The 27,432-nt window shown below is 44.1% G+C and overlaps 1 protein-coding gene across 1 annotated transcript in view; it reads right to left on the bottom strand.

The window, feature by feature from the left end:
• Positions 1-27,432, bottom strand: part of GLDC (glycine decarboxylase) — a 114,737-nt gene that overhangs the window by 57,002 nt on the left and 30,303 nt on the right. Inside the window, exons 4-14 of the mRNA XM_005581764.5 lie at positions 23,007-23,171; positions 19,439-19,516; positions 17,993-18,140; positions 17,435-17,631; positions 14,975-15,071; positions 8,423-8,528; positions 5,881-6,020; positions 3,967-4,047; positions 1,036-1,133; positions 450-534; positions 233-274 (exon numbers count right to left, since the gene is read on the bottom strand). Of these exons, the coding sequence (XP_005581821.1) occupies positions 233-274; positions 450-534; positions 1,036-1,133; positions 3,967-4,047; positions 5,881-6,020; positions 8,423-8,528; positions 14,975-15,071; positions 17,435-17,631; positions 17,993-18,140; positions 19,439-19,516; positions 23,007-23,171 (1,237 nt within the window). The remainder of the gene's footprint in view (positions 1-232; positions 275-449; positions 535-1,035; positions 1,134-3,966; positions 4,048-5,880; positions 6,021-8,422; positions 8,529-14,974; positions 15,072-17,434; positions 17,632-17,992; positions 18,141-19,438; positions 19,517-23,006; positions 23,172-27,432) is intronic.

The raw sequence follows: 27,432 nt of genomic DNA, 5'->3' as shown, positions 1-27,432 counted from the left end.
ATATATATTTAATTAATCTTACTGAAAAAATAAGTTTACTCATACATTTAAATGATGAAGTGAGAAATACAGGGATTCTCCCAAGATTGGTGAATAGCAAGGTGAAGAATTATTAAAATAGTTCTTCAATCACAGAATCACAGTCCCAGTAGATTTCACTAGTTCTGGGCTTAGCTGGAAGCCAGAACACAGCCCTTTGCTGAGCATCCACTTATAGAAGTGAGCCACTTACTGCGAGTTCAGACGAACTGTTCAGTTTCATGGTGCAGGATCCCTTTAAGAAGCACATCCAAAATGTATCACATTAGTGATTTTCTATAGTCCATCAATCAACCCTCCATTCTCCCAGCATGGCCACCCCTTTGTTGCTCTTGGAGCATATTAGGTAGGACCAAGAGAGGTGGGATTGGGGTAGCTTGGAAATGAGAAAAAAGGCCACAAATAACTACCAGTGGAATCATGCTGTGAACAAGGGAAATGTCTTTATTTTCCAGTTTCTTCATATACCGGACAATATTTGTTTCAGAGTGGTAACTGTGAACACAAAACATAGAATTAGGGGCCCTAAAAGTAGGTATGAGGCCATGCACATCCTCCTGAAATATAAGACACACCAAAATCTACCTTCAAAATGCAGATCAATTTTGGCCATGGACAATATGTCAACTACACTCAGAGAGAAGGGCACAGACCCCCACAAACCTCAGAGGATGCCTGGGACAATAAGCTGACTGTGGGTATGAGTCGAAGGTTGGGAAGAAGAGGATATAGGGCTCTTGGGAATGAACTTCAGCCTGGCAATTATTCATCCCACATCCCTGCTTCTTGACTGTGCCAAGGGAGCAGAGCCACCAGGAAACAAAGTGTGCTTTTCCCAAGTCAGGAACGGGATGCTTACGAGGATGAGACACTTGTGAGCCACGGCTGAGCCACGATAACCAGGCCACAGCAGGCGAAGTCAGCAGCAGCACTCTGCCAAGCTCCCTAGCTGATTGCCAAAGCACAAAACGCAGAAGTCATACAAGACACACAAACCTGTTGAACACTTGATGGGTGAGGAACGGGCTGGTCCTCTTGAACACGGACCCTGGAATACCTCTGCACTCCTCTCCCATGCTTTCAGCAACCAGTTCCTGAAGGAGAAACACAGAGATGACAGGGCCAGAGCTGTGCCTGGAGCCACATGTGGACATCCAGGCTTCTGGGTGGCTGGGCCACAAAGCATTCAAAGTGGATCAAATATATAATTGTACTCATTTATTTACTTACTATTATTTTTTTAAAGACAGGGTCTTGCTCTAGCACCCAGGCTGGAGTGCAGTGTCACAATCTCAACTCACTGTAGCCTCGGCCTTACTGGGCTCGATCCTCCTACCTCAGTCTCCTGAGTAGCTGGGGCTACAGGTGCATGCCACCACACCTGGCTGATTTTTGTATTTTTCTAGAGACAAGGTTTCACCATGCTGTCCAGGCTGGTCACGAACTCCTGGCTCAAGCAATCTGCCTGCCTTGGCTTCCCAAAGTACTGGGATTACAGTCATGGGCCACTGTGCCTGGCCAAAGATGTAAATTTAAAAGCTAAAACTACTAAAGCTTAGAAGAAAATAGGCCGGTGTGGTGGCTCACGCCTGTAATCCCAGCATTTTGGGAGGCCGAGGCAGGCAGATCATGAGGTCAGGAGATCAAGGCCATCCTGGCTAACACAGTGAAACCCTGTCTTTACTAAAAATACAAAAAAATTAGCCGGGCTTGTTGGCGGGCACCTGGGGTCCCAGCTACTTGGGAGGCTGAGGCAGGAGAATGGCGTGAACCTGAGAGGCAGAGCTTGCAATGAGCTGAGATCACAACACTGCACTCCAGCCTGGGCAATAGAGCAAGACTCCAACTCAAAAAAAAGAAAATATAGGCGCTAATCTGCATGACCTTGGATCTGGCAATGGTTTCTTAAATTGACACCAAAGGAATAAACAATAAACATACAAAAAATTAGATCAATTGAATTTCTGTAAAATTTGAAATGTGTGTGCGTCAAAGAACATTATCAAGAAAGTTAAGAGACTACCCACAGAATGGAAGAAAATATATGTAAGTCATATATCTGATAAGGATTGAATATCCAGAATATATAATTAATACATGGCTTGATCCTCATTCCTCACCAGGCTAGTAACATGACTAATACAGATTGAATACTTGTCCCCTCCAGATCTCAAGGTGAAATGTGATCCCCAGTGTTGAAGATGGGCTTGATGCTGTCTTCACAGTAATGAGTGAGTTCTCACTCTACTAGTTCCCATGAGAACTGATGAGAAATGATTGCTAAAAAGAGCCTGGCACCTCCCTCCTCTCTCTTTTCCTTTTTCTTTCACCATGTGATACCTGCTCCCCTTCCCCTTCTTCCACGAGAGGAAGCTTCCTGAAACCCTCACCAGAAACAGACGCTTCTTGCACAGCACACCCTGCAGAACCATGAGCAAAATAAACCTCTTTTATTTATAAATTACTTAGCCTCAGGTACTCCAATGCAAATGAACTAAAACAATGGCCCTGTTGACTCCTTAGTGATGCTCCAGAAACATTTCTGAAATGCATGAACCAAATTTAACCACTGATTAAATTTAGTGCAGAGTTCTACAGAGAAGGAGCTAACTCAGTCCTGTTTATTAATTGAGCTTTAAAAGAGAACACCGTGATGCTTCTTTGATGATTTATGAATGTTATCTGTTATAACCCTTTGAAGTCCTCTCTCAAAGAGAGCACAGATAAGCAAGACAGCACCACTTGGCACTCTGGAAGGTATTTCTACTTCCTTTCATCTATCCATTTAACAAATATTTACTTAGTGATTAATACACACCAGGCAGTGTAGGCTGTTGTGATTAACACCTTGCCATAGGTCTAGGTAGCTACTGTCTGCTCTCTTTCACTCTCATCCCACGGAATAGTAACTCTTCTCTTGCTTGTCCCCGCTTCTTCATATTTTAGAAAGTAACTCATTACACTGAACTGCTTATAACTTTCATGTACTCCCTCTCCCAGCCTTTGTGACTGCTTTCTCCAGTGTCTAGAACACTGGGACCCCATCTTCCTTTCCCTCTATTGTGCCATCTTGGCCTAGATAACTCCTGCTCATCTTGTTAGTAAGGAGCTCATCCTGTGAGCTCCCAGAACATCTTCACACATCACCCACCTGGATTCTAATCTTAAGCTTGTCTGAATCCCTAATAAACTGTAAGCTCCATGAGGACAAGAAGCATGTCTAATTCACCACTGTGTCCTCAGGGCCTAGCATAGCACCTGACACATATTGGGTCCTCAATAAATATGTATTAAATGAATATCATAGTTTTCCAATGAATGACATAACCAAGATACCAATGTCTTGCATCTTTATATTAGAGGCAGTTTCTTTCTTTTTTCTTTTTTTTTCTGAGATGGAGTTTTGCTCTTGTTGCCCAGGCTAGAGTGCAATGGTGCAATCTCAGCTCACTGCAACCTCCACCTCCCGGGTTCAAGTGATTCTCCCGCCTCAGCCTCCTGAGTAGTTGGGATTACAGGTATGCACCACCACGCCTGGATAATTTTGTATTTTCAGCAGAGACGGGGTTTCTCCATGTTGGTCAGGCTGGTCTCGAACTCCTGACCTCAGGTGATCCATCCCCCCTTGATCTCCCAAAGTGCTGGGATTACAGGCGTGAGCCACCGTGCCCAGCCTAGAGGCATGTTCAGTGAAACACCATTAACCATCTTTCCAACTAGCCTGGCTGCATATTACTGGCTGAAGCCCTATAGCAGTGGCCTCCAGCTGTCAGCAGTGACCAGCAAGTGACAGTCAGTGGAATAATTTTAACAACAAGCTACCACTGTCACACTTGGGCCCCTTCTCCCTCACACTCAGGGGATAAGCTACCTTCACTACCACCTCTAATAGCCATGACGGGGAATGTGTGCTTTTATTTTACTTACTGCCGATGACTCACAACCAAAGATCCACAACAAATCGTCCAGATCTTTTTCATTGACTGTTTCATCAAGAGAAATACCAAGCTACAGAAACAAAAACAAAATGGAAAACATCAACTCTAAACTCCAAGAGGAATCCCAAGAGAGGTCAAAGGGGAGAAATCCCGTCATTCCAAAATATCAGGGTACAATTATAATCCAAGCTAAGGCTTAGAGGAAGGTGGCTAGACCAGTCCCAGGCTTCCCAAGGCTTCGAGTTTTGCCAGCCACCTCTGAACTCTAACATTCCATGGCTTCAGGACACTCCTTTTGAAGCTAGACATGCTTATCTTTTTCTTCCCTTAATCTACTTTACCGTATCAGTTATCAGAGTCTTTTTTTTTTTTTTTTTTGAGACGGAGTCTCCCTCTGTCGCCCAGGCTGGAGTGCAGTGGCGTGATCTCGGCTCACTGCAAGCTCCGCCTCCCGGGTTCACGCCATTCTCCTGCCTCAGCCTCCCGAGTAGCTGGGACTACAGGCGCCCACAACCGCGCCCGGCTAATTTTTTGTATTTTTAGTAGAGACGGGGTTTCACCGTGGTCTCGATCTCCTGACCTTGTGATCCGCCCGCCTCGGCCTCCCAAAGTGCTGGGATTACAGGCGTGAGCCACCGCGCCCGGCCAGAGTCTTTATCTTAAAGTCAGTCACACTGTGAAGAGAGGAGTATTATTGTGGGGAAAAGAAAGAGAGATCAGACTGTTACTGTGTCTATATAGAAAGAAGTAGACATAAGAGACTCCATTTTGTTCTGTATTTGAGATGCTGTTAATCTGTGACCCTACCCCCAACCTTGTCCTTGCAAGAGACGTGTGTTGTGGTGACTCAAGGTTTAAAGGATTTGGGGCTGTGCAGGGTGTGTTTTGTTAAACAAGTGCCTGAAGGCAGTATGCTTGTGAAAAGTCTTCACCATTCTCTTAATCTCAAGTACCCAGGGACATGTACACTGCCAAAGGTCGCAGGGACCTCTGCCTAGGAAAGCTAGGTATTGTCCAAGGTTTCTCCCATGTGATAGTCTGAAATATGGCCTCGTGGGAAGGGAAAGACCTGATCATCCCCCAGCTTGACACCTGTGAAGGGTCTGTGCTGAGGAAGACTAGTATAAGTGGAAAGAAGGCCTCTTGGCAGTTGAGATAGAGAAAAGCATCTGTCTCCTGCCCGTCCCTGGGCAATGGAACATCTCGGTGTAAAATCCGATTGTATGTTCTATTTACTAAGATGGGAGAAAACCGCCTTAGGGCGAAAGGTGGGACTTGCCAGTGCAATGCTGCTCTTTATGCACTAAAAAGGTTTATGGAGATGTTTGCATATGCATATCAAGGCATAGCACTTTTCCTTAAACTCATTCATGTCACAGAGATCTTTATTCATTTGTCTTACTGCTGACCTTCTCCCTAAGATGATCCTATTATCCTGCCACTTCCCTTTTTCTAAGATGGTAAAGATAATGATCAATAAATACTGAGGGAACTCAGAGACTGGTGCCGGCGTGGGTCCTCTGTAAGCTGAGCGCTGGTCCCCTGGGCCCACTTTTTCTTTCTCTTTATTTGTCTCTGTGTCTCCTTTCTTTTCTCAAGTCTCTCATTCCACCTAACGAGAAATGCCCACAGGTGTGGAGGGGCAGAGCCACCCCTTCAATTATAAGCAAAATATGTGCATTTCAGTCCCACATATGAAAACACAAAGTCTAAAAGAAAGCAAAGAATGATCCTTTACTGAAAAGATCACAGTATTGCATATTGTAAATAACACTTGTTCATGAAAAAATAGACTGTGCCTAAAGTTTTACTTTTGACTTTTTAAAAACAAAGAGAAAAGCTTTTAATGAGAAGGGATGTGAAAATTTGAAAAACTGGTAAAAATACTGAAAATTTGACTTACCGTGCCATCCTCAAAGAGCCGAAAATTGATCTGCCGCTGAGCAGCCCTGCCCAAGACCTCCTTCACTGAGCAGCCACACTGAATCTTCAAGGTATCAAAGAACAGGTCATGCTGGAGTTGATGCCCTGCTCGCTTGAGACCTACACAAGATAGGAGAACCCCAATCTCTGATAGAGAAACCTGCTCCTCAGCCATTGACATGTCACAGAATAATAGAGATAAATTCTACTAGACTCTTGCTGGTCCTGGGGAGTGCTTTGGTGACTGCTTTTTAAAAAACTAAACATGTTTATTATTACGCTGTAGAAAATTATGAAATACATATCAAAGAGTAAGGAAAATCACCATACCATTGCATTATTGCTTACATTTTGGTGTATTATTTCTCAAGAAATGGGGGAGCAGGTAATACCAGATATATATACCTTTTTTTTTTTCTTGAGATGGAGATGGAGTCTCGCTCTGTTGCCCAGGCTGGAGTACAGTGGCATGATCTCAGCTCACTGCAAGCCCCGCCTCCCGGGTTCACGCCATTCTCCTGCCTCAGCCCCCCAAGTAGCTGGGACTACAGGCGCCCGCCACTACGCTCAACTAATTTTTTTAGTAGAGACGGGGTTTCTCCGTGTTGGCCAGGATGGTCTTGATCTCCTGACCTCATGATCTGCCTGCCTCGGCCTCCCAAAGTGCCAGGATTACAGGCGTGAGCTACCGCGCCCGGCCTTTTTTTTTTTTTTTTTTAGAGATAGGGTCTCACTCAGTTGTCCAGGGTGAAACGCAGTGGTACGATCATAGCTGATTGCATCCTCAAACTCCTGGGCTCAAGCTCATGCAATCCCCTTGCCTCAGCCTCCCAAGTAACTGGGATCAAGGGCTCATGCCACCACACCCGGCTAATAATTTTTTTAAATTTTTGAAGATAGTGATCTTGCCATGTTGCCCAGGCTGGCCTTGAACTCTGGGACTCAAGCAATTCTCCCACCTCAGCCTCCGGAAATGATGGGATTATAGGTGTGAACAACCACACCTGGTCTCATCTATGCTTTCCTATAGATTACTATCTTAAATCATTTTTAATGGCTGTATAATAGTCAAACATATGGATGCACCATGATTGAATCACTTTTTTTTTTTTTTTGAGAGATGGAGTCTCACTCTGTCCCCCAGGATGGAGTACAGTGGAGTGATCTCAGCTCACTGCAACCTCCGCCTCCCAGGTTCAAGCGATTCTCCTGCCTCAGCCTTCCGAGTAGCTGGGACTACAGGTGTTTGCCACCACACCGAGCTGATTTTTGTATTTTCAGTAGAGACAGGGTTTCACTATGTTGGCCAGGCTGCTCTTGAACTCCTGATCTCAAGTGATCCACCTGCCTCAGCCTCCCAGAGTGCTAGGATTACAGATGTGAGCCACTGTGCCTGGACTATTTTTGTTTTTTATAGAGATGCGGTCTCGCTCTTGCCCACGCTGGTCTTGAACTCCTGGCCTCAAGCAATCCTCCTGGCTTAGCCTCCAGACTAGCTGAAGTTACAGACACGAGTAACCATGTCCAACTCACTACACAGCAGCATTCTTCTGATTATCAATGTAATGGGATAAATACTAGTTTATTGCTTTATTTTATATCTCTTTCATTAATAGTGAGGCTAAAATTCTATGTCTATTGACCATTTATTTGTATACTTATTTCTTTTAAAATTACATTTAATGTCTTTTGCCTATTTTTCTATTAAGGTGTTCATCCTTCTATGTTTGGGGCTGGTGGGAGAGTAAGAGTCCGATATATTAAAAATATCACAGCTTGCCAGGAGTAAAAGAGAAAAAAATGTTAACACTTAGTCTAGGCCAGGCATGGTGGCTCATGCCTGTAATCCTAGCACTTTGAGAGGCTGAGGTGGGTGGATCACTTGAGGTCAGGAGTTCGAGACCAGCCTGGAAAACATGGCAAAGCCCTGTCTCTACCAAAAATACAAAAATTAGCCAGATGCGGTGGCGTGTACCTCGGGTAATCCCAGTTACCTGAGAGGCTGAGGCAGGACAATCACTTGAATCCAGAAGGCGGAGGTTACAGCAAGCCGAGATCGTGCCACTGCACTCCAGCCTGGGAGACAGACAGAGCAAGACTCCATGAAGCAAGCAAGCAAGCAAGCAAGAAAACAAGCAAGCAAGCAAGCAAGCAAGAAAACAAGCAAGCAAGCAAGCAAGCAAGCAAGCAAAAGAAAGAAAGAAAGAAAGAAAGAAAGAAAGAAAGAAAGAAAGAAAGAAAGAAAGAAAGAAAGAAAGAAAGAAAGAAAGAAGGAAGGAAGGAAGGAAGGAAGGAAGGAAGGAAGGAAGGAAGGAAGGAAGGAAGGAAGGAAGGAAGGAGAAAGAAAGAAAGAAAGAAAACAACAACAAAATACTCAATCATAGGTGTTGAAAGTATTTTTCCTGGATTCTCATTTGACTTAATTTTGCATACAGTATTGGATATACAATATTTTCAATTTTACTTACTCAACTTTATCAATTTTATTATGCCCAAACGTTTTAGACAGATTACCAACTCACCTTCTGACAAAATCAAAGTGGCATTATGTACCCTCCTAGCAATATGCTCCAGCCCATGGGAACCATGGTAGATTGCAAACATGGCAGCCATATTCGCCAAGAGGGCCTAAAAGATAAGAACATTTAAAGAATCATTTAAAGAATCACGTGATGGAAGACAATTAGTGGGAGGGAGTAATTACCTGACTTGGGATGCCAAAACTGAAGACAGGGACAAAACAAAATGATGAGATTGCCTACATTCTTTGATAGTTGTGGACAATTAATGTATAATCTGCCTGACTACCTGAAGGGAACCAGCATCCAAGATACCCTGGAGTTATTACTGTACTAAACCTTCACATTTGACCATTACAAAGGGCTTCTTCCATGCAAAGAAATCATGTCACCCTTAAGGGCAAAGATCACACTACCATCAGATATTGAGAAGCAATATTTAATGTTGGAAGACAATGAAGCAATAAAGATCTCAGGGAGAAAAAGTGAGATCTGAGAATTTTACACTCAATCAGGCAATTCTTCAAGAATAAAAAGGAACAAGCAATTTTCAAACATTCAAGAACTTTGGGAATAAAATTCTCCTAAGACCTTAAATAAAACACTAGAGGTTGAACTTCTGCCAACCAAGAGTTGAATGGAGAATTTGTGGCAAAGGACTGGCAAAAATGGAAATGTGCACTTCAGCTGCGAGCAGGGTGGTGTGCAATTGTAGTCCCAGTGACTCCAGAAGCCGAGATGGATCACTTGAACCCAGGATTTTGAGGTTACAGTGACCTATGATTGCGCCACTGGACTCCAGCCTTGTTGACAATGCGAAACCATGTCTCTGCACAATACAGTTGATGTTCAATACTGAGCCCATTTTGTTAGGTACATCTTTTTTTCTGCTAGACTGCTAGAGGAAATCTCTATGGAGCCAATGCAAAATAAGAAACAGTTTCCAAAGGTGAAGTCGGCAGACAATGAAGTAAATGAGGAGATAGAAACATCAGAAAACACGGAAATAGATGTTCTTGTACTTCTTGTACTAAAAGTCTTAGACAAAGTGTAAACACTCTTGTGAACTGCTTACAACAATCAGAATAGGCTGGGTGCGGTGGCTCACGCCTGTATTCCCAGCACTTTGGGAGGCCGAGGCGGGTGGATCACGAGGTCAGGAGTTCAAGACCAGACTGGCCAAGATGCTGAAACCCCATCTCTACTAAAAACACAAAAAAATTAGCTGGGCGTGGTGGCGGGTGCCTGTAGTCCCAGCCACTCAGGAGGCTGAGGTAGAGAATTGCTTGAACCTGGGAAGCAGAGCTTGCAGGGAGCCGAGATCGCGCCACTGCAATCCAGCCTGGGGGACAGAGCGAGACTCATCTAAAACAAACAAACAAACAAAAAAATCAGAAATAAATACAGAAAATCCACAGCACTTTACAACTGTGGAGAAGGAAAGGCTGAGGTAAAGATTCTATGACACACTGTGCCCAAATGCTCATGGCTGTGTTGCTGGGGAACAGAAACCCAGGCCTGACATTCACAGAATGCCCTGGAAGCCTCCACCAGAATATTGTAGAGGTTGGTTCATGTCTTTTTTTAATCTAGAGATGATTCCTTCCATAATCAGAAGGCTATATCACACGGCTGAACAACACATTGATGAGAAGTGTAAAACCACTTTTTAAAAACTTCAAAGGGCATTAGAATATCAAAAGAAGAACCAAGAAATTAACATAGAGACCAAGAAAATGACAATTTCTTCCACAAATTGGACAAACTTAAAAATACAATGGGCTTGAATCGGTGGCTCACGCCTGTAATTCCAGGACTTTGGGAGGCTAAGGTAGGAGAATTGCTTTAGCCCAGGAGTTCAAGATGAGAAAGAAGAACATAGCAAGACCCCATCTCTAAAATAAATAAATAAAATAACAATAATACAATTAAGGTACTTAAAAGCATCAAAAGCTAATGAATGTTCAAAATTATTAGTTTTTAGGGAAATGCAAAACAAAACCACAATGAGATTATCACTTCACATCCAATAGGATGGCTATAACCAAAGGATAGGCAGTAATAAACATTGGTGAAAATACGGACAAATTAGAATATTCATATGCTGCTGGTAGGAAAGTAAAATAATGCAGCCACTTTGGAAAATGTCTGGAAGTTCCTCAAAATGTTAAATGTAGAGTTATATGACCCAGCAATTTCACTGCTAGGAATATACCCAAGAGAACTGAAAACATTACATCCACACAAAAATTTACACAGAAATGTTCACAGCAGGCTTATTTAAAACACTCCAAATGTTTACCAATTGATGAATGGATAAACAAAATGTGGCATGTCCAAACAATGGGATGTTACCCAGCCATAGAAAAGAATTAAGTACACATTCATGCTACAATATGGATGAACCTTGAAAACCTTATACCAAAGAAGCCAGGTACAAAAGGCCACACGTTGTAAGATCCCATTTATGTGAATATTCAGAATAGGCAAATCTAGGGAGACAGAAAGTAGAATAGCAGTTGCCAGGGGCTATAGGAAAGGGAGAGGGATAAGGAGTGATTACTTCATAGGACTAAAATTTATTTTTGGGGTAACAAAAATATTCTGAAATTAAATACTGGTGATAGTTGCACAACCTTGTAAATATAATAAAAGCCATTGAGCTGCATACTTGCAATGGGTGAAACTTATGGTGAGTTACATCTCAATAAAAAAACTAATAAAGCGTAAATTATTCCTTACTACACCTGACTTTAGAAAAGCCAACAAGGCTGGACACAGGGGCTCACACCAGTGATCCCAACACTTTGGGAGGCTGAGGCAGGAGGATCGCTTGAGGCCTGGAGGTCAAGACTAGCCTGGGCAACAAAGTAAGACTCCCATTTCTATTTTAGAAAGATTTTTATGTTAAAAATAAGAACAGCTAATCAAAGGGCTGCTCATTGTGGTAGAAGCTAAGAAATAAGAGAATATAAAGAACAGAACATAATGAAAATTCAGACATCTGTAGTAATGCCACAAATTTATAGAAAAATTGTTTATTTTCCTTTTTGTTTTGTAGAGGTGGGGTCTGGTTCTGTCACCCAGGCTGGAGTGCAGTGGCATGATCACAGCTCACTGCAGCCTGGACCTTCCAGGGTCAAGCAATCCTTCCACCTCAGCCTCCTGAGTAGCTGGGATACAGGTGTGCACCACAATGCCTGGCTAATTTTTGTACTTTTTTGTAAAGACAGCAGTCTCACTATGTTGCCTGGGATAGATATGAACTCCTGGACTCAAGCAGTCCTCCTGCCTTGGCCTCCCAAAGTGTTGAGATTACAGGCGTGAGCCACCACACCCTGTTTTTTTGGTTTTGTTTTAGAATGGAGCCTGTTGAGCCAGAATAGTCTCAGAGAGACTCCCTAGAGAAAATTTTATTTAAAAAAGAATTCATTAACACACTTTCAGAGTAAAAAAGAGTTATACCCCATCAATGATACAAAACTAAGAGTGGATCCCCCAGTGCCAAGACAGAAGAACAAGAGTGAGAAGAATGTGGAACAGCTGCTACAACAGAATGCGTGGGTCAAAGACCTACAGCACAAAAGGAGAAACTCAAAAGACACCAGTCATCTCCTGACAAAACAGGGAGACTTGCATGCTTACAAAGAGTGAAACTGCAGTTATGAGTAATTCTTTTATGCAATCAATTATGAAAAGACACATATGCAGTGAATTAGACAACGAAGAGTTAGAAGATCATCAAAATAAGAGGATGAAAATCACACAAGCTGGAGTATGGCCATCTCCAGGGCAAACATTTTAACAATTGCTGGAAAAGATACAGACCTTTCAACCCAAGTTAAATAATAAATTATCAGCTATACATGAACTGGAAGAAATTAAGCTACAGGAACATAAGGCTGGGCACACTGACTCATCCCTGTAATCCCAGCACTTTGGGAGGCTGAGGTGGGTGGATCACCTGAGGCCAGGAGTTCGAGACCAGCCTGGCCAGCATGGTGAAACCCCATCTCTTCTAAAAATACAAAAAATATTAGTCAGGCATGGTGGTGGGTGCCTGTAATCCCAGCTACTCAGGAGACTGAGGCAGAAGAATCGCTTGAACCCGGGAGGCGGAGGTTTCAGTGAGCTGAGATCGCACTACTGCACTCCAGCCTGGGTGACAGAGCAAAAGTCTATCTCAAAAAACAAACAAACAAACCAAAAAACAACAACAAATAAATAAATAAAGATCAGCTTGCTGTTTAACAGAGGAAAAGCTTGTGCCAACCAGCTTTCCTTCCTACGATACTGGAAGAGCTCTTATTTGAAAAGAGGTGGCACTTTCCTGAGGCAAAACACAATACAAAAGGACCAACTGAGGAAATGGCTCCAGAGACCCGTGACTGCAGAACCAACTATAAGAAGATCTTATTGACCACTGCTTTCCTGGAGAAGCTTTTCGGAGGTGGTTCTAGATGCCAAAGCCCTGAGACGAAAGAGCACTATGCCTCCCATTGAAGTATCTGTGATATCTCTTCCTGACACTTCATAGAAGAGATGCGATTACAATGGCCACGCATGGTGGCTCATGCCTATAATCCTATCACTATGGGAGGCCAAGATAGGATCACTTGAGCTCAGGAGTTTGAGACCAACCTGAGCAACAAAGCGAGACCTCGTCTCTACAAAACATTTTTTTGAAAATCAGCTGGGTGTGGTGGAATGTACCCACAGTCCCAGCTACTTAGGAGGCTGAGGCCGGAGAATAATTTGAGCCCTGGAGGTTGAGGGTTGAGGCTGCAGTGAGCTATGACCATGCCACTGCACTTCAGAATGGGCAACAGAGCAAGAATCTGTTTCAAGAAAAAAAAAAAAAAAGAGGCCAGGTGCCATGGCTCACACTTATAATCCCAGGACTTTGGGAGGCCCAGGCAGGACCATCACTTGAGGTCAGGAGTTTGAGACCAACCTGGCCAACATGATGAAACCCGCCTCTACTAAAAATACAAAAATTATCTGAGTGTGATGGCATGTGCCTGCAATTCCAGCTATTCAGGAGGCTGACGCACAAGAATCACTTGAACCCAGGAGGCAGAGGTTGCAGTGAGCCAAGATTGCGCCACCCCACTCCAGCCTGGGTGACGGAGGAACAAGACTCTGTCTCAAAGCAAAAAAAAAAAGAGAGAGAGAGAGATGTACTTAGAATGGATCCTGTGCTCAGGAGTGGGCCTCCAACTGATCCTAGGGGTTGGCTAGGTTTCACAAACACGTCGACCTAAGCCCTAGAGCAACTTCAAGGAGCAGAGCCCAGAACCCTGGTCAGAACCAGGAAGCTCTTCCTGCTTTATCCCATCCTTTTAAAGAATGCCAGACATGGCCGGGTGCAGTGGCTCACATCTGTAATCCCAGTACTTTGGAAGGCTGAGGTGGGTGGATCACGACGTCAGGGGTTCAAGACCAACCTGGCCAAGACAGTGAAACCCTGTCTGTACTAAAAATACAAAAACTAGCATGACGTGGTGGCAGGCACCTGTAATCCCAGTTACTCAGGAGGCTGAGGCAGGAGAATTGCTTGAACACGGGTAGCAGAGGTTGCAGTGAGCTGAGATTGCACCACTGCACTCCAGCCTGGGCGACCGAGTGAGACTCTGTCTCAAAAAAAAGAATGCCAGTCATAATCTCCAAGTAAGAGTGCCTCGTGACTACCACCATCCCCTCAAGCAGTCATCTCAAATGCCCTCACTTTGCCTTCCTCAACCCATTCCTGGAGAGGCTCCTTCTCAGCCCTAAGACAGGGTGTCTCAACTGTCACCCACAACAAACCTGGCCAGATGCTAAGAACACTAGAGACCCTGATATCCATCTTTCTATTTACACATATTTTAAGTGTGTATGTAAAAGTGAAGAGTAGCCTCTTTTGTCCTTTCTTAAGCTTAGCCTACTCAGGATATGAAGATGTGATTATGGGTAAAATGAAACCAATAATGCCCTTTTTTTAAAATATTAAAACATTTATGGTGAAGAGAATGCATAGGCAAAGGGTGTGCATAGAAAGAACACCAGTAAAACATAGTGTATTTTTTTCAACTTTTTTTGTGGGGGGCAGGAGTTGGGGACATAGTCTCCCTCTGTCACTCAGGCTGGAGTGCAGTGGCATGATCATGGCTCACTGCAGCCTCAACCTCCCAGGTTCTGGTGATCCTCCTACCTGAGCCTCCCTAGCACCTGGAACTACAGGAGCACACCACCACTGCCAGCTAATTTATTTTATTTTATTTTTCATAGAGACGGGGTTTTGCCATGTCACCCAGGCGGGTTTCCAACTCCTGGGCTCCAGCAAACTGCCTGCCTTGGCCTCACAAAGTGCTGGGATTACAGGCACGAGCCACCACACCCAACCAACACTGTATTTTGGTTCTCATAAGACAACGAGCCTTCTACACCAATAAGATCTTGCCATTTCTGGTGTGCTCACTGCTCAGGAGATGGTGAATAAATGAATGAATGAATGAGTAGCTCATTTCTGTATATCATAAGGCATTCAGTAGTCAGGTCAGACATGTGATTTACCTGAGCTGTACAGATGTTGCTGGTAGCTTTGTCTCTCCGGATGTGTTGCTCCCTGGTTTGAAGAGCAAGACGATACACTTCTTTCCCAGTGGTGTCTCTACACCAAGAATAAGGCATCCAGTTAGCACAGATAATCACAGCACTAGGGGCTGCTATAAATAGAATTACTTCTTTCCTTCCCAGCTTGAAGTTAATTCAGCAAATGCACTTCGGTGCAAGTTCATAAAGAAACAATTTCTAAACATTCCTCGTCTAAACAGGATTACTGATTTTTTTTTTTTTTTTTTTTTGAGACAGTTTCACTCTTTTGCCCAGGCTGGAGTGCAATGGCGTGATCTCGGCTCACTGCAACCTCCGTCTTCTGGTTTCAAGCAATTCTCCTACCTCAGCCTCCTGAAACCACGCCCGGCTAATTTTTGTATTTTTAGTAGAGACAGGGTTTCACCATGTTGGCCAGGCTGGTCTCAAACTCCTGACCTCAGGTGATCCACCCGCCTCAGCCTCCCAAAGTGCTGAGATTACAGGCATGAGCCACTGTGCCCAGCAGGATTACTGATTTTTAGATTGTACTCTGAGACACCAAGATATATACAATAAGTCTAGGAATTTTGAAAGAAAATTTTGCAGGAATATCCCAGATGAATATAATAATGGTGACTGGGAGGATTAAGTTTCACTCTGAACTTCTCAGGAGACGCAGGAAAAGTGGAAATAGCTGACGAAATTGAAAAGAGTTGGCTCTCTGTGGATTCTGCACCACAGATTCAACCAATCACAGACTGAAAACATTTGAAAAACTAAAAAATAATACAACAATTAAAACTCACACAAATTTTATGAGCCGGGCATGGTGGCTCACGCCTATCATCTCAGCACTTTGCGGGGCCAAGGCGGGCAGATTACCTGAGGTCCAGAGTTCGAGACCAGCCTGACCAACATGATGAAACCCCATTTCTACTAAAAATACAAAAATTAGCCAGACATGGTGACAGGCACCTGTAATCCCAGTTACTCAGGAGGCTGAGGCTCGGGAATCACTTGAACCTGGGAGGCGGAGGTTGCAGTGAGCCAAGATCATATCACTGTACTCCAACCTGGGTGACAGTGAGATTTCGTCTCAAAAAAAAAAAAAAATCACACAAATTTTTAAAAACAATACAGTGTAACAACTAGAGCATAACATTAGTGTTACAAGATGATTTAAAGTATACAGGGGCCAGGCATGGTGGCTCACACCTGTAAATCCCAGCATTTTGGGAGGCTGGGGTGGGCAGATCACTTGGGCCCTAAGACCACCCTGAGCAATATGGTAAAACCCTGTTTTTACAAAAAATTTTAAAAATTAGTTGGACACAGTGGCCATGTTTATACCACTGCACTCCAGCCTGGGTGACAGAGTGAGATTTGGTCTCAAAATAAATAAGTAAATAAATAAAATTTAAAAAAACACACACTTCACATTATCATCACATCATTCACTAATTCAGGCTACTCACGTTAAACTCCAGCTTTTATAAAAGGTCAAAAAGATAATCTTTTCTCTAAATTTCCCCAGTAATAATCCTGGAATGCATCTAGGTCCCCCGCTCCTTTTTTTTCCTTCCTTTTTTTTTTTGAGATGGAGTTTCGCTCTGTCGCCCAAGCTGAAGTGCAGCGGCGCCATCTTGGCTCACTGCAACCTCCACCACCAGGGTTCAAGTGATTCTCCTGGCTCAGTCTCCCGAGTAGCTGGCACTACTCCCAGTAGTGGCACCTGCCACCACGGCCAGCTAGTTTTTGTGTTTTTAGTAGAGACAGGGTTTCACCATATTGGCCAGGCCGGTCTCAAACTCCTGACCTTGTGATCTGCCCAACTCGGCCTCCCAGAATGCTGGGATTACAGGTGTGAGCCACTGCACCCGGCCCTTTTTTTTCTTTTCTTTTTTTTTAAGGAACAAAGACTACTTCTGAACACCTACATTTTTAATCTGAGAAGTTTCACCAATGAGAAGCAATCAGGAAAGTACATTTGGAAATCTGGAAATTACTCAAATGGACATGTGGCGGAAGCCTCTAGGAAGGAACGCGGAGCAAACTCAGTGTGTGCTTTGTAGTCTTTCAGTGCATTTGTCTTTACAGAGCCGTGTGGCATAATGCTTTTGAGAACAAAACTGTCTAAACACAAAACATGCCTAAAATATTTAGCCTTTCAAGGCTTCCATCAACCTAAGCAAATGCGTTATATGACTTCGATACGTTATAAATTACACACAAAATTTTTCAAAACTTTACAAATTTACGGGATTTGAGAAGTACTAGCTCATACCCCAAACAGAATTGTTCTTCTGAATCTATGTTGTATATTTCCTTAACTGACTCAACATGGCCCAGTTGAATTCAGATAGAAATCAACATCTGTGGTCAGAAGGAATCAGGGAAATCATAATCACAATAAAAGGAGAGAAACATGAGCCCCTTTACCTTGTCACCCCCACCATTCTTCCAGGCATCATTCTCACCAAGCTTTCTCGGACAGCAAAAAAGGCTGCGTGGGGTCCCCCATAGCCCAGTGGCACTCCAAATCTCTGTGAGCTGCCCAGGGCGATGTCTACCCCAAATTCTCCAGGTGGCCTCAAGATGCACAGAGCTAAAAGGTCAGTAGCACAGCAGGCCAGGCTCTAGAAAGGAAATGAGAGAAAAGAGAAAAGGCGTAAGATCGCTACCTTTCCCTGAGAGTAGTGGGAGAGTAGCAAATTACCTTAACTACAGGAAGACTGGCAGAGTATGTTCACATCCTGTGAACTCCATTTGCTCATTCATTCATTCATTCAGTAAATATGTACTGAGTGCCCATGATGTGCCAGGAATCAGTGAACAGAACAAAGTTGCAGCAAGGAGGCAGGAAGGAGAGTTTTACCATCGCATGTGATAATGGTAAAGAAATTAAGGCACATGAAAAGACAGAGAGAGAGACAGGTAGACAGACAGATACAAGTTGGGATACACCTCCATGGACCCCCACAAGAAAGGTATGCCTACCCCACTCTGATGAGCTCTCTCCACGAGTTCCGTAAAGTCTTCCACCTTCCCCTCCGTGTCTGGGTACTGGAACAACACTCCGCTGACATCTTTTCCACTGAAGTCCATTTCACAGGGTAACTTCAGCTCAGTGAGGACTCCAGTGTATCTGGAAAGACAGACAACAAAGAACAATTGTGCTTTTGGTTTACAAGGGAAAATTAATTAACTAACGCTTCTTTTTCAGTAAGACAGCATTCATTTTCTGTGCCCTCCCACAGTGTCCTCCCACCCCTGCCCCATCCCATCCCACACCAGGCCCTTCAGTGGTAACCGTGTCACAGCAACTCAAGAGCATCCGACAGCTCTGCTTCTGTTCCTCTCTTCCATCCTATGACTCCCCTTTGCCTTTTCCTGTCACAATCTCTTCCTGAGAGAGACCCAGGAGTATTGCTTCCTAGGGCTAAGGAGCCAATATTTGTAACAACAGAGCCATCGCCTCTTTCACCTGGGATCACTCTCAAGTGAATAGAAAACCATCAGTAAGACAAGGAGGGAGCGGAGCGGGTGCAGTGGCTCACACCTGTAATCCCAGCACTTTGGGAGGCTGAGGCGAGTGGATCATGAGGTCAGGAGATCAAGACCATCCCAGCTAACACAGTGAAACCCCGTCTCTACTAAAAATACAAAAAAATTAGCCAGGCGTGGTGGCGGGTGCCTGTAGTCCCAGCTACTCAGGAAGCTGAGGCAAGAGAATGGCATGAACCGGGGAGGTGGAGATTGCAGTGAGCAGAAGTCGCACCACTGCACTCCAGCCTGGGCGACAGAGTCTCAAAAAAAAAAAAAAAAAAAAAGACAAGGAGGAAGAACTTCCTTAGATTGCTGAAACTAATGCCAATTATATGTCGGAAACCCTCCTCTGAAGGGATGGTGGTATGGGTAGAGGAAAGAATGCTCAACTTTTACAAAGGAGAAAGCAAATACCTACAAATAGCGGTCGTTGCGAGGTTTGTTTTACCTGATTACAGCACGAACGAAAGGCACCACACTTTAAACTATATCGCATCTCACCTAGAGACTCTGTGCATCGTCTGTAAACTACGTTTGCGAGGAATACACACAAAATCATAACAGTTGTATGTGAGTCCCATTTTTTTTTCAAACTTTCCAAAACCTAATCAAAACAATATTTTTATTTTCTTTTCACAAAAAGAAAACACAACACAACAACTTACTGTAAAGCAATGGCAACTGTGTATTTCCCCACTCAATTCTGACACAGCTTACTTACCAGAGAGATCCCCGGAAGAAAGTAAGAGGGAAGGCAAAACTCAGAACCCCAATTTAAACCACAAAAAAGCCTGTTTCAGATTCACCTCCAATCAGTTTGGAAGTAAGAAAGAGAAAGAAACATCAGAGATGAACATGACATTATCCTGAGTTTAAAACACGAATAAAATTAATTACTTGGCTCGAGTCTGGACAACAGCTATTGTCTGTGGGTGGCAACGGGGGTCAACAAAGAACTTCCTCCTCTTGTTGTGTCTATTGAAAAGAAAAAGCACATTCCAATATGAACATTAAATAAATCAGACTATCTTCTAAGAATGCAAAGCAAACATGGTACCGAGGGTAAGTCTAAGCACAGTATAAAAAATACTGAGTAGGCCAGGTGCGGTGGCTCACACCTGTAGTCCCAGCACTTTGGGAGCCCGAGGTGGGCAGATTACCTGAGGTCAGGAGTTCGAGACCAGCCTGGCCAACATGATAAAACCCCATCTCTACTAAAAATACAAAATTAGCTGGGTATGATGGTGCATGCCTGTAATCCCAGCTACTTGGGAGGCTGAGGCCGGAGAATTGCTTGAACCAGGGAGGTGGAGGTTGCAGTGAGCCAAGATCGCACCACTGCTGCACTCCATCCTGCGCAAGAAGAGCGAAACTCTGTCTCAAAACAACAACAACAGCAACAACAAAAAACACTGAGCCATCAATAACTAATGGCATTTACTGATTAGCATTGCTCATAGATCCAATTCCCATTCTAACCCCATTTAGAAAGTCAGTCTTAAGATGGTTCAATTTCTATGTTTATTCAATAACAATTACTTAATAATGGTTCAAAATTTTAAAAATATACCACGAGGAAAAAGAAAATAAAGCAAAGGACAGTGATTAGATACAACTGTAAACTGGACAGGTGTGGTGGCTCACACCTGTAATCCCAGTACTACAGGAGGCCGAGGCAGGTAGATCACCTGAGGTCAGGAGTTCAAGATCAGCCTGGCCAACATAGCGAAACCCCAGCTCTACTAAAACTACAAAACTTAGCCAGGCATGGTGGTGCGTGCCTGTAATCCCAGCTACTCGGTAGGCTGAGGCAGGAGAATTGCTTGAACCCGGGAGGCAGAGGTTGCAGTGAGCTGAGATCGCATCACTGCACGCCAGCCTAGGCCACAGAGTGAGACTCCGTCTTAAATAAATAAATACATACATACATAAATTAATAAATAAAATAGTTTATTTATTTTTATTTTATTTTATTTTTATTATTATTTTTTTGAGGTGGAGTCTCGCTCTGTTGCCCAGGCTGGAGTGCAGCTCCGCCTCCCGGGTTCACGCCATTCTCCTGCCTCAGCCTCCCGAGTAGCAGGGACTACAGGCGCCCACCACCACACCTGGCTAAGGGGTTTCACCGTGTTAGTCAGGAAGGTCTCGATCTCCTGATCTTGTGATCCACCCGTCTCAGCCTCCCAAAGTGCTGGGATTACAGGCGTGAGCCACCGTGCCTGGCCTTATTTTATTTTTTCGTGGAGGGAACAGGGTCTCACTTTGTCGCCCAGGCCGGAGTGTAGTGGTGCAATCACAGCCCATTGCAACCTCAACCTCCCAGGCTCAAGTGATCCTTCCACCTCAGCACACTGCCCCCACATAGTTGGGACTACAGGCATATGCCACCATGCCCAGCCAATTTTTGTATTAAAAAAATAAAATTGGCCAGTCATGGTGGTTCATGCCTGTAATCCTTGTACTTTGGGAGGCTGAGGCGAGTGGATTGCTCGAGCTCAGGAGTTCAAGACCAGCTTAGGCAACATGGCAAAACCCCATCTCCACAAAAAATACAAAAATTAGCTGTGCATGGTGGCACAGGCCTACAGTCCCAGCTACTTGGGGGGATGAGGCAAGAGGATCACTTGAACTGGCGAAGTCAAGGCTGCAGTGAGCTGAGATTGTGCACCCCAGCCTGGGTGACAAAGTCAAATCCTGCCTTAAAAAAATAAATGAAGGCCGGATGTGGTGGCTCACATCTGTAATCCCAGGACTTTGGGAGGCAGAGGTGGGTGGATCATGAGGTCAGGAGATCGAGACCCTCCTGGCTAACACAGTGAAACTCCATCTCTACTAAAAATAATAATAATAAAACTTAGCCAGGTGTGGTGGTAGGCACCTGTAGTCCCAGCTACACGGGAGGCTGAGGCAGGAGAATAGCGTGAACCCGCAAGGTAGAGCTTGCAGTGAGCCGAGATCGCACCACTGCACTCCAGCCTGGGCAACAGAGCAAGACTCCGTCTCGGGGAAAAAAAAAAAATTAAAATAAATAAATAAATGAAATAAAAAGCAATTTTTTTTAAAAAAAGAGGGAAGATGAAAATTAGTGAAAAGCTAAGAATAATAACCAGAGAGGCATGTGGACGGCACCCCTTTGTTGCTGTGTGTCCCTGACACAGGTAGAACCTGAACTCACCCCCAACGGCTGCTCAGGAATCAGAAAGGCTGATGGCTGGAATGTACCAGAGGCCCCCAAACCTGCTGAACAAGTATGGAGCTCACTCCCCACCCCAAGTCTGCAGAAGCCAAAAAAGAGGCTTACATGGGCATTCAGAGCTAGGGGCATGAGACCTAAGACACAGCGTGAATGTGTGCACCTTTCCCAACCAGATGACCATCTACATGAGAATTCCACCAGGAAGGGAGGCTCCTAAGTACTGGCAAGGCAAATGAGGGAAGGGGATGAGCTGGAGAACCACTGTGAATTGTCCATCCTGATTCAGTGACTCCACTTCTAGAAATGGCTCTTCAGGAAATAATCAGAAGTTTTGACAAAGATTTATTATAAGGATGCACACGAAGCACTATTAACAACAGTAAAAGATGGAAATAAACTAAATGTGTAATAGACAAGAGATTAAATAAATTATGGCACTTCCATGCAAGTGCCATGGAGATAATGGAAGTCCTACTCTATGGGCCTGAGAATCCACCCTCGACCACAGTGCCATGACCTTTGTTGCTACCCTCTTACAACCCCACCAAACGGAGGCCCTCACACCTTTCCACTCAGCTATGCTGTCAAGGTTTGGAACAACGGAGAGGCTCCCAAGTGCTCAGTCATGTGTGTGTGTTATGGGGGGATCCTCACGACTAACCCACACTCGCCCTCAAAGCAGCACCCTCACCCCCACCCCCAGCCACATCTATCCAAAGTCCACTGCTAATTGAGCTTCCCCCTCCCCTGCCCCCACCCTCTGCCCTCCCAAAACAAGGTGCCGAGTCAGCTGTTTAAGGTCACGTTGCCACCCTAACCTCACTGCCTTGCCTTGAGAGACCTCGCCCTGTTCCCCAAACAACCCCGCTGGCCCCTGGAGCCACCCTTGCAGCCCCCAGGCATGCGCTTGGCTGCTTCCCCATGCCAGCACTTCCCAGTGGGGGACCTGGCACCGGCTCCTTGTCCTTCCTCCCAAAAATGGTACCCTCACCAAACGTGCAGATGTCTTCACCCCTCGCCTGCCAACCTCAGCCCTCCCGTCTAATCTTCCCCAACCCCAACCAAAATCCGGGCGGAGACACCAAGAAGGACCCTGGGAGGAAATATCCAACTTCTAGGTTTTTGAACCTCTTGAGTTTTTCAGTTTCTTTAGAAAGTCATACTCTAGAAAGCTGACTAAAGTAGTATTTACAATATACTATAAAAAGAAAACAAGGCCGAATGAGGTGGCCCACACCTGGAATCCCAGCACTTTGGGAGGCCTCTCACCTGTGGCACAGCTGCAGCGCCTCTGCGGCTGCAGTCCCCTCATCCAGCAGGGATGCATTGGCCATGTCCAGGCCTGTGATGTCACACACCATGGTCTGGTAGTTGAGTAAACTCTCCAGCCTTCCCTGAGACACCTCAGGCTGGTATGGAGTATACTGGGTGATCCTGCAAGGGAAACAAAAGGTCTTGTCCAAACTCTGACTCTGCTGTTTAGAGAAGCACACAAAATACCTTCGTTTTAGGAGTCAGTACCTGAAAATAATTAGGCTGTCTTAAAGAGAATTACATAACACATCAGTAAGCTTCTTTTTGGCCTTTGTAAAGAAGCTTAGAATTAAATCACAGTAACAATATTACCCTTTGTTTGGGGATAAGCAGTACTTATTTTTGTGTCTCTGGTTTTCTTTTTTCTTTTTTTTTTTTTTTTTTGAGACAGGGTCTCACTCTGTCACCCAGGCTGGAGTGCAATAGCATGATCACGACTCCCTGAGCCTCAATGTACAAGGCTCAAGAGATCCTCTGGCCTAAGTCTCCAAAGTGGCTGGGACAACAAGCACATGCCATCACGCTCGGCTAATGTTTGTATTCTTTGTAGAGCCAGGGTTTTACCATGTTGCCCAAGCTGGTCTTAAACTCCTGAGCTCAAGCAATCCACCTGCCTCGGCCTGCCAATGTGCTGGGATTACAGGCATGAGCCACTGCACTTGAGGCTACCTATAATATTATAAACACAAATTTTATTTGCTATTATCTTTCCCCTAGATAAAAGACCTCATTCACAGTTTACAATAGGAAAGCATCCAAGAATCTAACATGTAATACTCAAATATTTTATTTATATATTTATTAGGATATTTGTTTTATGTTAACCAGGAGAAGTTCTACATGCTAAGAAATTAATAGAGGTCTACTTAAGAATACTCATTATCCAGTTACTAAGAGTCCATGGCAGTTAACTCTATGGCTATTGAAATTCCAGGATGGAAATGTTTAGAAGGCAACATAAACATGGATTCTAACTTTATCTCCTTCAATTATTAGCCAAGAATGTGGCTTTGGATATGTGAGTTAGCCAATTGAGTTCCTTCATCCTTACAGGTGAGAGCCACCACGCCTGACCTATTTTACTTGGAAGGCTGAGGTGGGCAGATCACGAAGTCAGGAGATGGAGACCATCCTGGCTAACACGGTGAAACCCCATCTCTACTAAAAACACAAAAAATTAGCCGGGCATGGTGGCACACGCCTGTAGTCCCAGCTACTCGGGAGGCTGAGGCAGAAGAATCACTTGAACCTGGGGGTGCAGAGGTTGCAGTGAGCTGAGATCGCGCCACTGCACTCCAGCCTAGGCGACAGAGCAAGACTCTCCATCTCAAAAAAAAAAAAAATTAGTATATTATGAACATCTCTCGCATCAGCAAATATTTTTTACAGCATCATTTTCAATGAGTGCATAGTATTATATTCATATTGTCTAATTATCATTTCCTTTTAGCAGACACTGCTTGTTTTTCCTGTTCTCTTCTGTGCTGTGATGAATTCTTTGGAATATTGTTCTCTCTCTTCCTATTGTACATCCTGTGCCTGTCTTTATGGATACACTAAGTCTTTCCTGTTTATCAGATGGACTAACTTGTATGTGTGTATACCTGCGTGTGTACGTATTTCTACACAGCAAATAATGATTCCGAGTAAAATGAAAGTTTTTTATTAGTCAAGCAATCTAAGCACTTGGCTGGAGTAGTGCCACATCTGTCTTCACGGTGTCAAGCCATGTGTGCAGCTCTTGTCTGATTCGAGATCACAACTGCCTGCCTGTTGTCTATGCCTTTTATATGACCCCATTTCTGTTCGGATTTCCCTTTCTATTTGCCTGCACCATGTATTGTGTGCCTCATTCATTCCAGTTCACCACCCCCTTAGAATTTGGCAAACTAATTTACAGTTGCTGAGCCAGTCTGTTCAAGCAAAAATCCATTCTGTTGTACACACACACACACACACACACACACACAGAGTCTCTCTCTCTCACACACACACACAAACACACACTCTCTGTCATGCACATACTCTCTTTCTCTCTCACACACACACATACACACACCCACACACCAACACCCCAATACAAGTCTCAGGAAATTATTTCGAAGTCCTGATATTGTACTGCTTGGAAAGGCAACCTCCCCACCACACTGCCTGTCAAAGATAAGAAGATGTTAGTTTCAAAGCTTTCAAAAAAGAAAGAAAGAAAAGTAGATGGAGGCTGGGTGCGGTGGCTCACACCTGTAATCCTTGCACTTAGGGAGACTGAGGTGGGCAATCACTTGAGCCCAGGAGTTCGAGACCAGCCGGGGCAATATATGAAACCTCACCCCTACAAAAAACTAAGGCTGGGTACGGTGGCTCGTGCCTGTAATCCCAGCACGTTGGAAGGCAGAGGCGGGCGGATCACGAGGTCAGGCGTTCAAGACCAGCCTGGCCAATATGGTGAAACCCTGTCTCTACTAAAAATACAAAAATTAGCTGGGCATGGTGGTGCGTGCTTATAGTCCCAGCTACTTGTGAGGCTGAGGCAGAAAAATCGCTTGAAACCAGGAGGCAGAGGTTGCAGTGAGCCAAGATCAAGCCACTGCACTCCAGCCTGGGTGACACAGTAAGACTCCATCTCAAAACACAAACAACCAAAAAAAAACACATGAGGCTGGAGGATAGGTTGAGGCTACAATGAGCCGCCATCACACGAGCTGCGATCACACCACTGCACTCCCACCTGGGTGACGGGAGTGAGACCCTGTCTCAAAAAATAAATTCGTAAAATACAAAATGATCTTGTTTTTATAAGTTTGTAAGAACAAGTAGATGAACCAAAATGTAAGCTGGTTTTCTCTGGGTGGTGAGATGATTAACACAATTTTTTTTTTTTATTGTGTGTTTCAAATGTTAAAGAAACCAGCTACCATTCATTAACCATCTCTTATGTGTCAGGAACACATTTACTACCTTTTTTATGATTATATTATACATATTCTTTGTAACAAAAGAACCCAGTTAACTATTGAGAAATAAAATCACTCAATTTCCAAACTTTAACATAACTACAGTTAACATTCAGGTGCATTTTTTCCAATCTCTTTTCTACATCATAAACTATTTATACTAAAAGTAGTATTGGCCAGGCATGGAGGCTTACAACTGTAATAACAACATTTTGGGAAGCCACGGTGGGAGGATCACTTGCACCAGGAGTTCAAGACCAGCCTGGGCAACATAGCAAGACTCTGTCTCTACTAAAAATAAAAGAAGTTTTTGTACCTTAACTTTTTTCAGTTAACATTATTCCATGAACAATGTCTAACATCTTTAAATACAATTCAAAAACATAATTTTAACTGCTCTATGGTTTTAAATAATTTATGAAATAAATTATTTAAGTTATAATTTCTTCATGTAAATCTTAATTTATTTAATGCATTCCTTCCAGTTGAATACTACTTTTGATTTCAAATATTAGAAATGGCATAATAGTGAAGATCCTTATCTCTGTCTTATTTCCTAAGGATACATTCTTAGAAGTAGAATTCCAAATTATATGTGATAATTAGTTTTTTGGGGCTTTTGTTTTTTAGATGGGGTCTTGCTCGGTCATCCAGGCTGGAGTGCAGTGGCGCGATCTCGGTTCAGTGCAACCTCCACCTCTTGGGTTCAAGCCATTCTCTTGCCTCAGCCTCCTGAGTAGCTGGGATTACAGGTTTGCGACACCACACCCAGCTAAATTTTGTATTTTTAGTTGAGATAGAGTTTCACCATGTTGGCCAGGCTGGTCTCGAATTCCCGACTCAGATGATCCGCCCACCTAGGCCTCCCAAAGTGCTGGGATTACAGGTGTGAGTCACGCGTAATTATCACGCCGAGTCTGATCATTAGTTCTGAGGCTCCCAGTGCATAGTGCCATGTTCCTCTTCAGAAAGAGCATATCTGTCTGCATTCTCTTAAACAGTACAGTGATTTACAGTATCCCTGCATCTTGAAAACTACTAAGTATTAAGAAGCACTGAGTTTTTGTTTTTGTTTTGTTTTTTGAGACAGAGTCTTGCTCTGTCACACAGGCTAGGGTGCAGTGGCCTGATCCTGGCTCGCTGCAACCTCCACCTCCTGGGCTTAAGCAATCCTCGCACCTCAGCCTCCCGAGTGGCTGGGACTACAGGTATGTACCACCACGCCCAGCTAATTTTTATATTTTTTTGTAGAGATGGAGTTTCACCATGTTGGCCAGGCTGGTCTCAAACTCCTGGGCTCAACGACCCCGCCCACCTTGGCCTCCCAAAATGTTGGGATTATAGGTGTGAGCCACCACACCCAGCTGAAGCCCTGGGTTTTAATCTTTTTTTTTTTTTTTTTTTTAATAGAGACAGGGTATTACTATGTT

Source organism: Macaca fascicularis, chromosome 15 (genome assembly GCF_037993035.2).
Source record: "Macaca fascicularis isolate 582-1 chromosome 15, T2T-MFA8v1.1".
Taxonomy (NCBI): Eukaryota; Metazoa; Chordata; class Mammalia; order Primates; family Cercopithecidae; genus Macaca; species Macaca fascicularis.
Note: the sequence above shows the minus strand (reverse complement) of the source record. Positions and strands in the feature narration are given on the sequence as shown.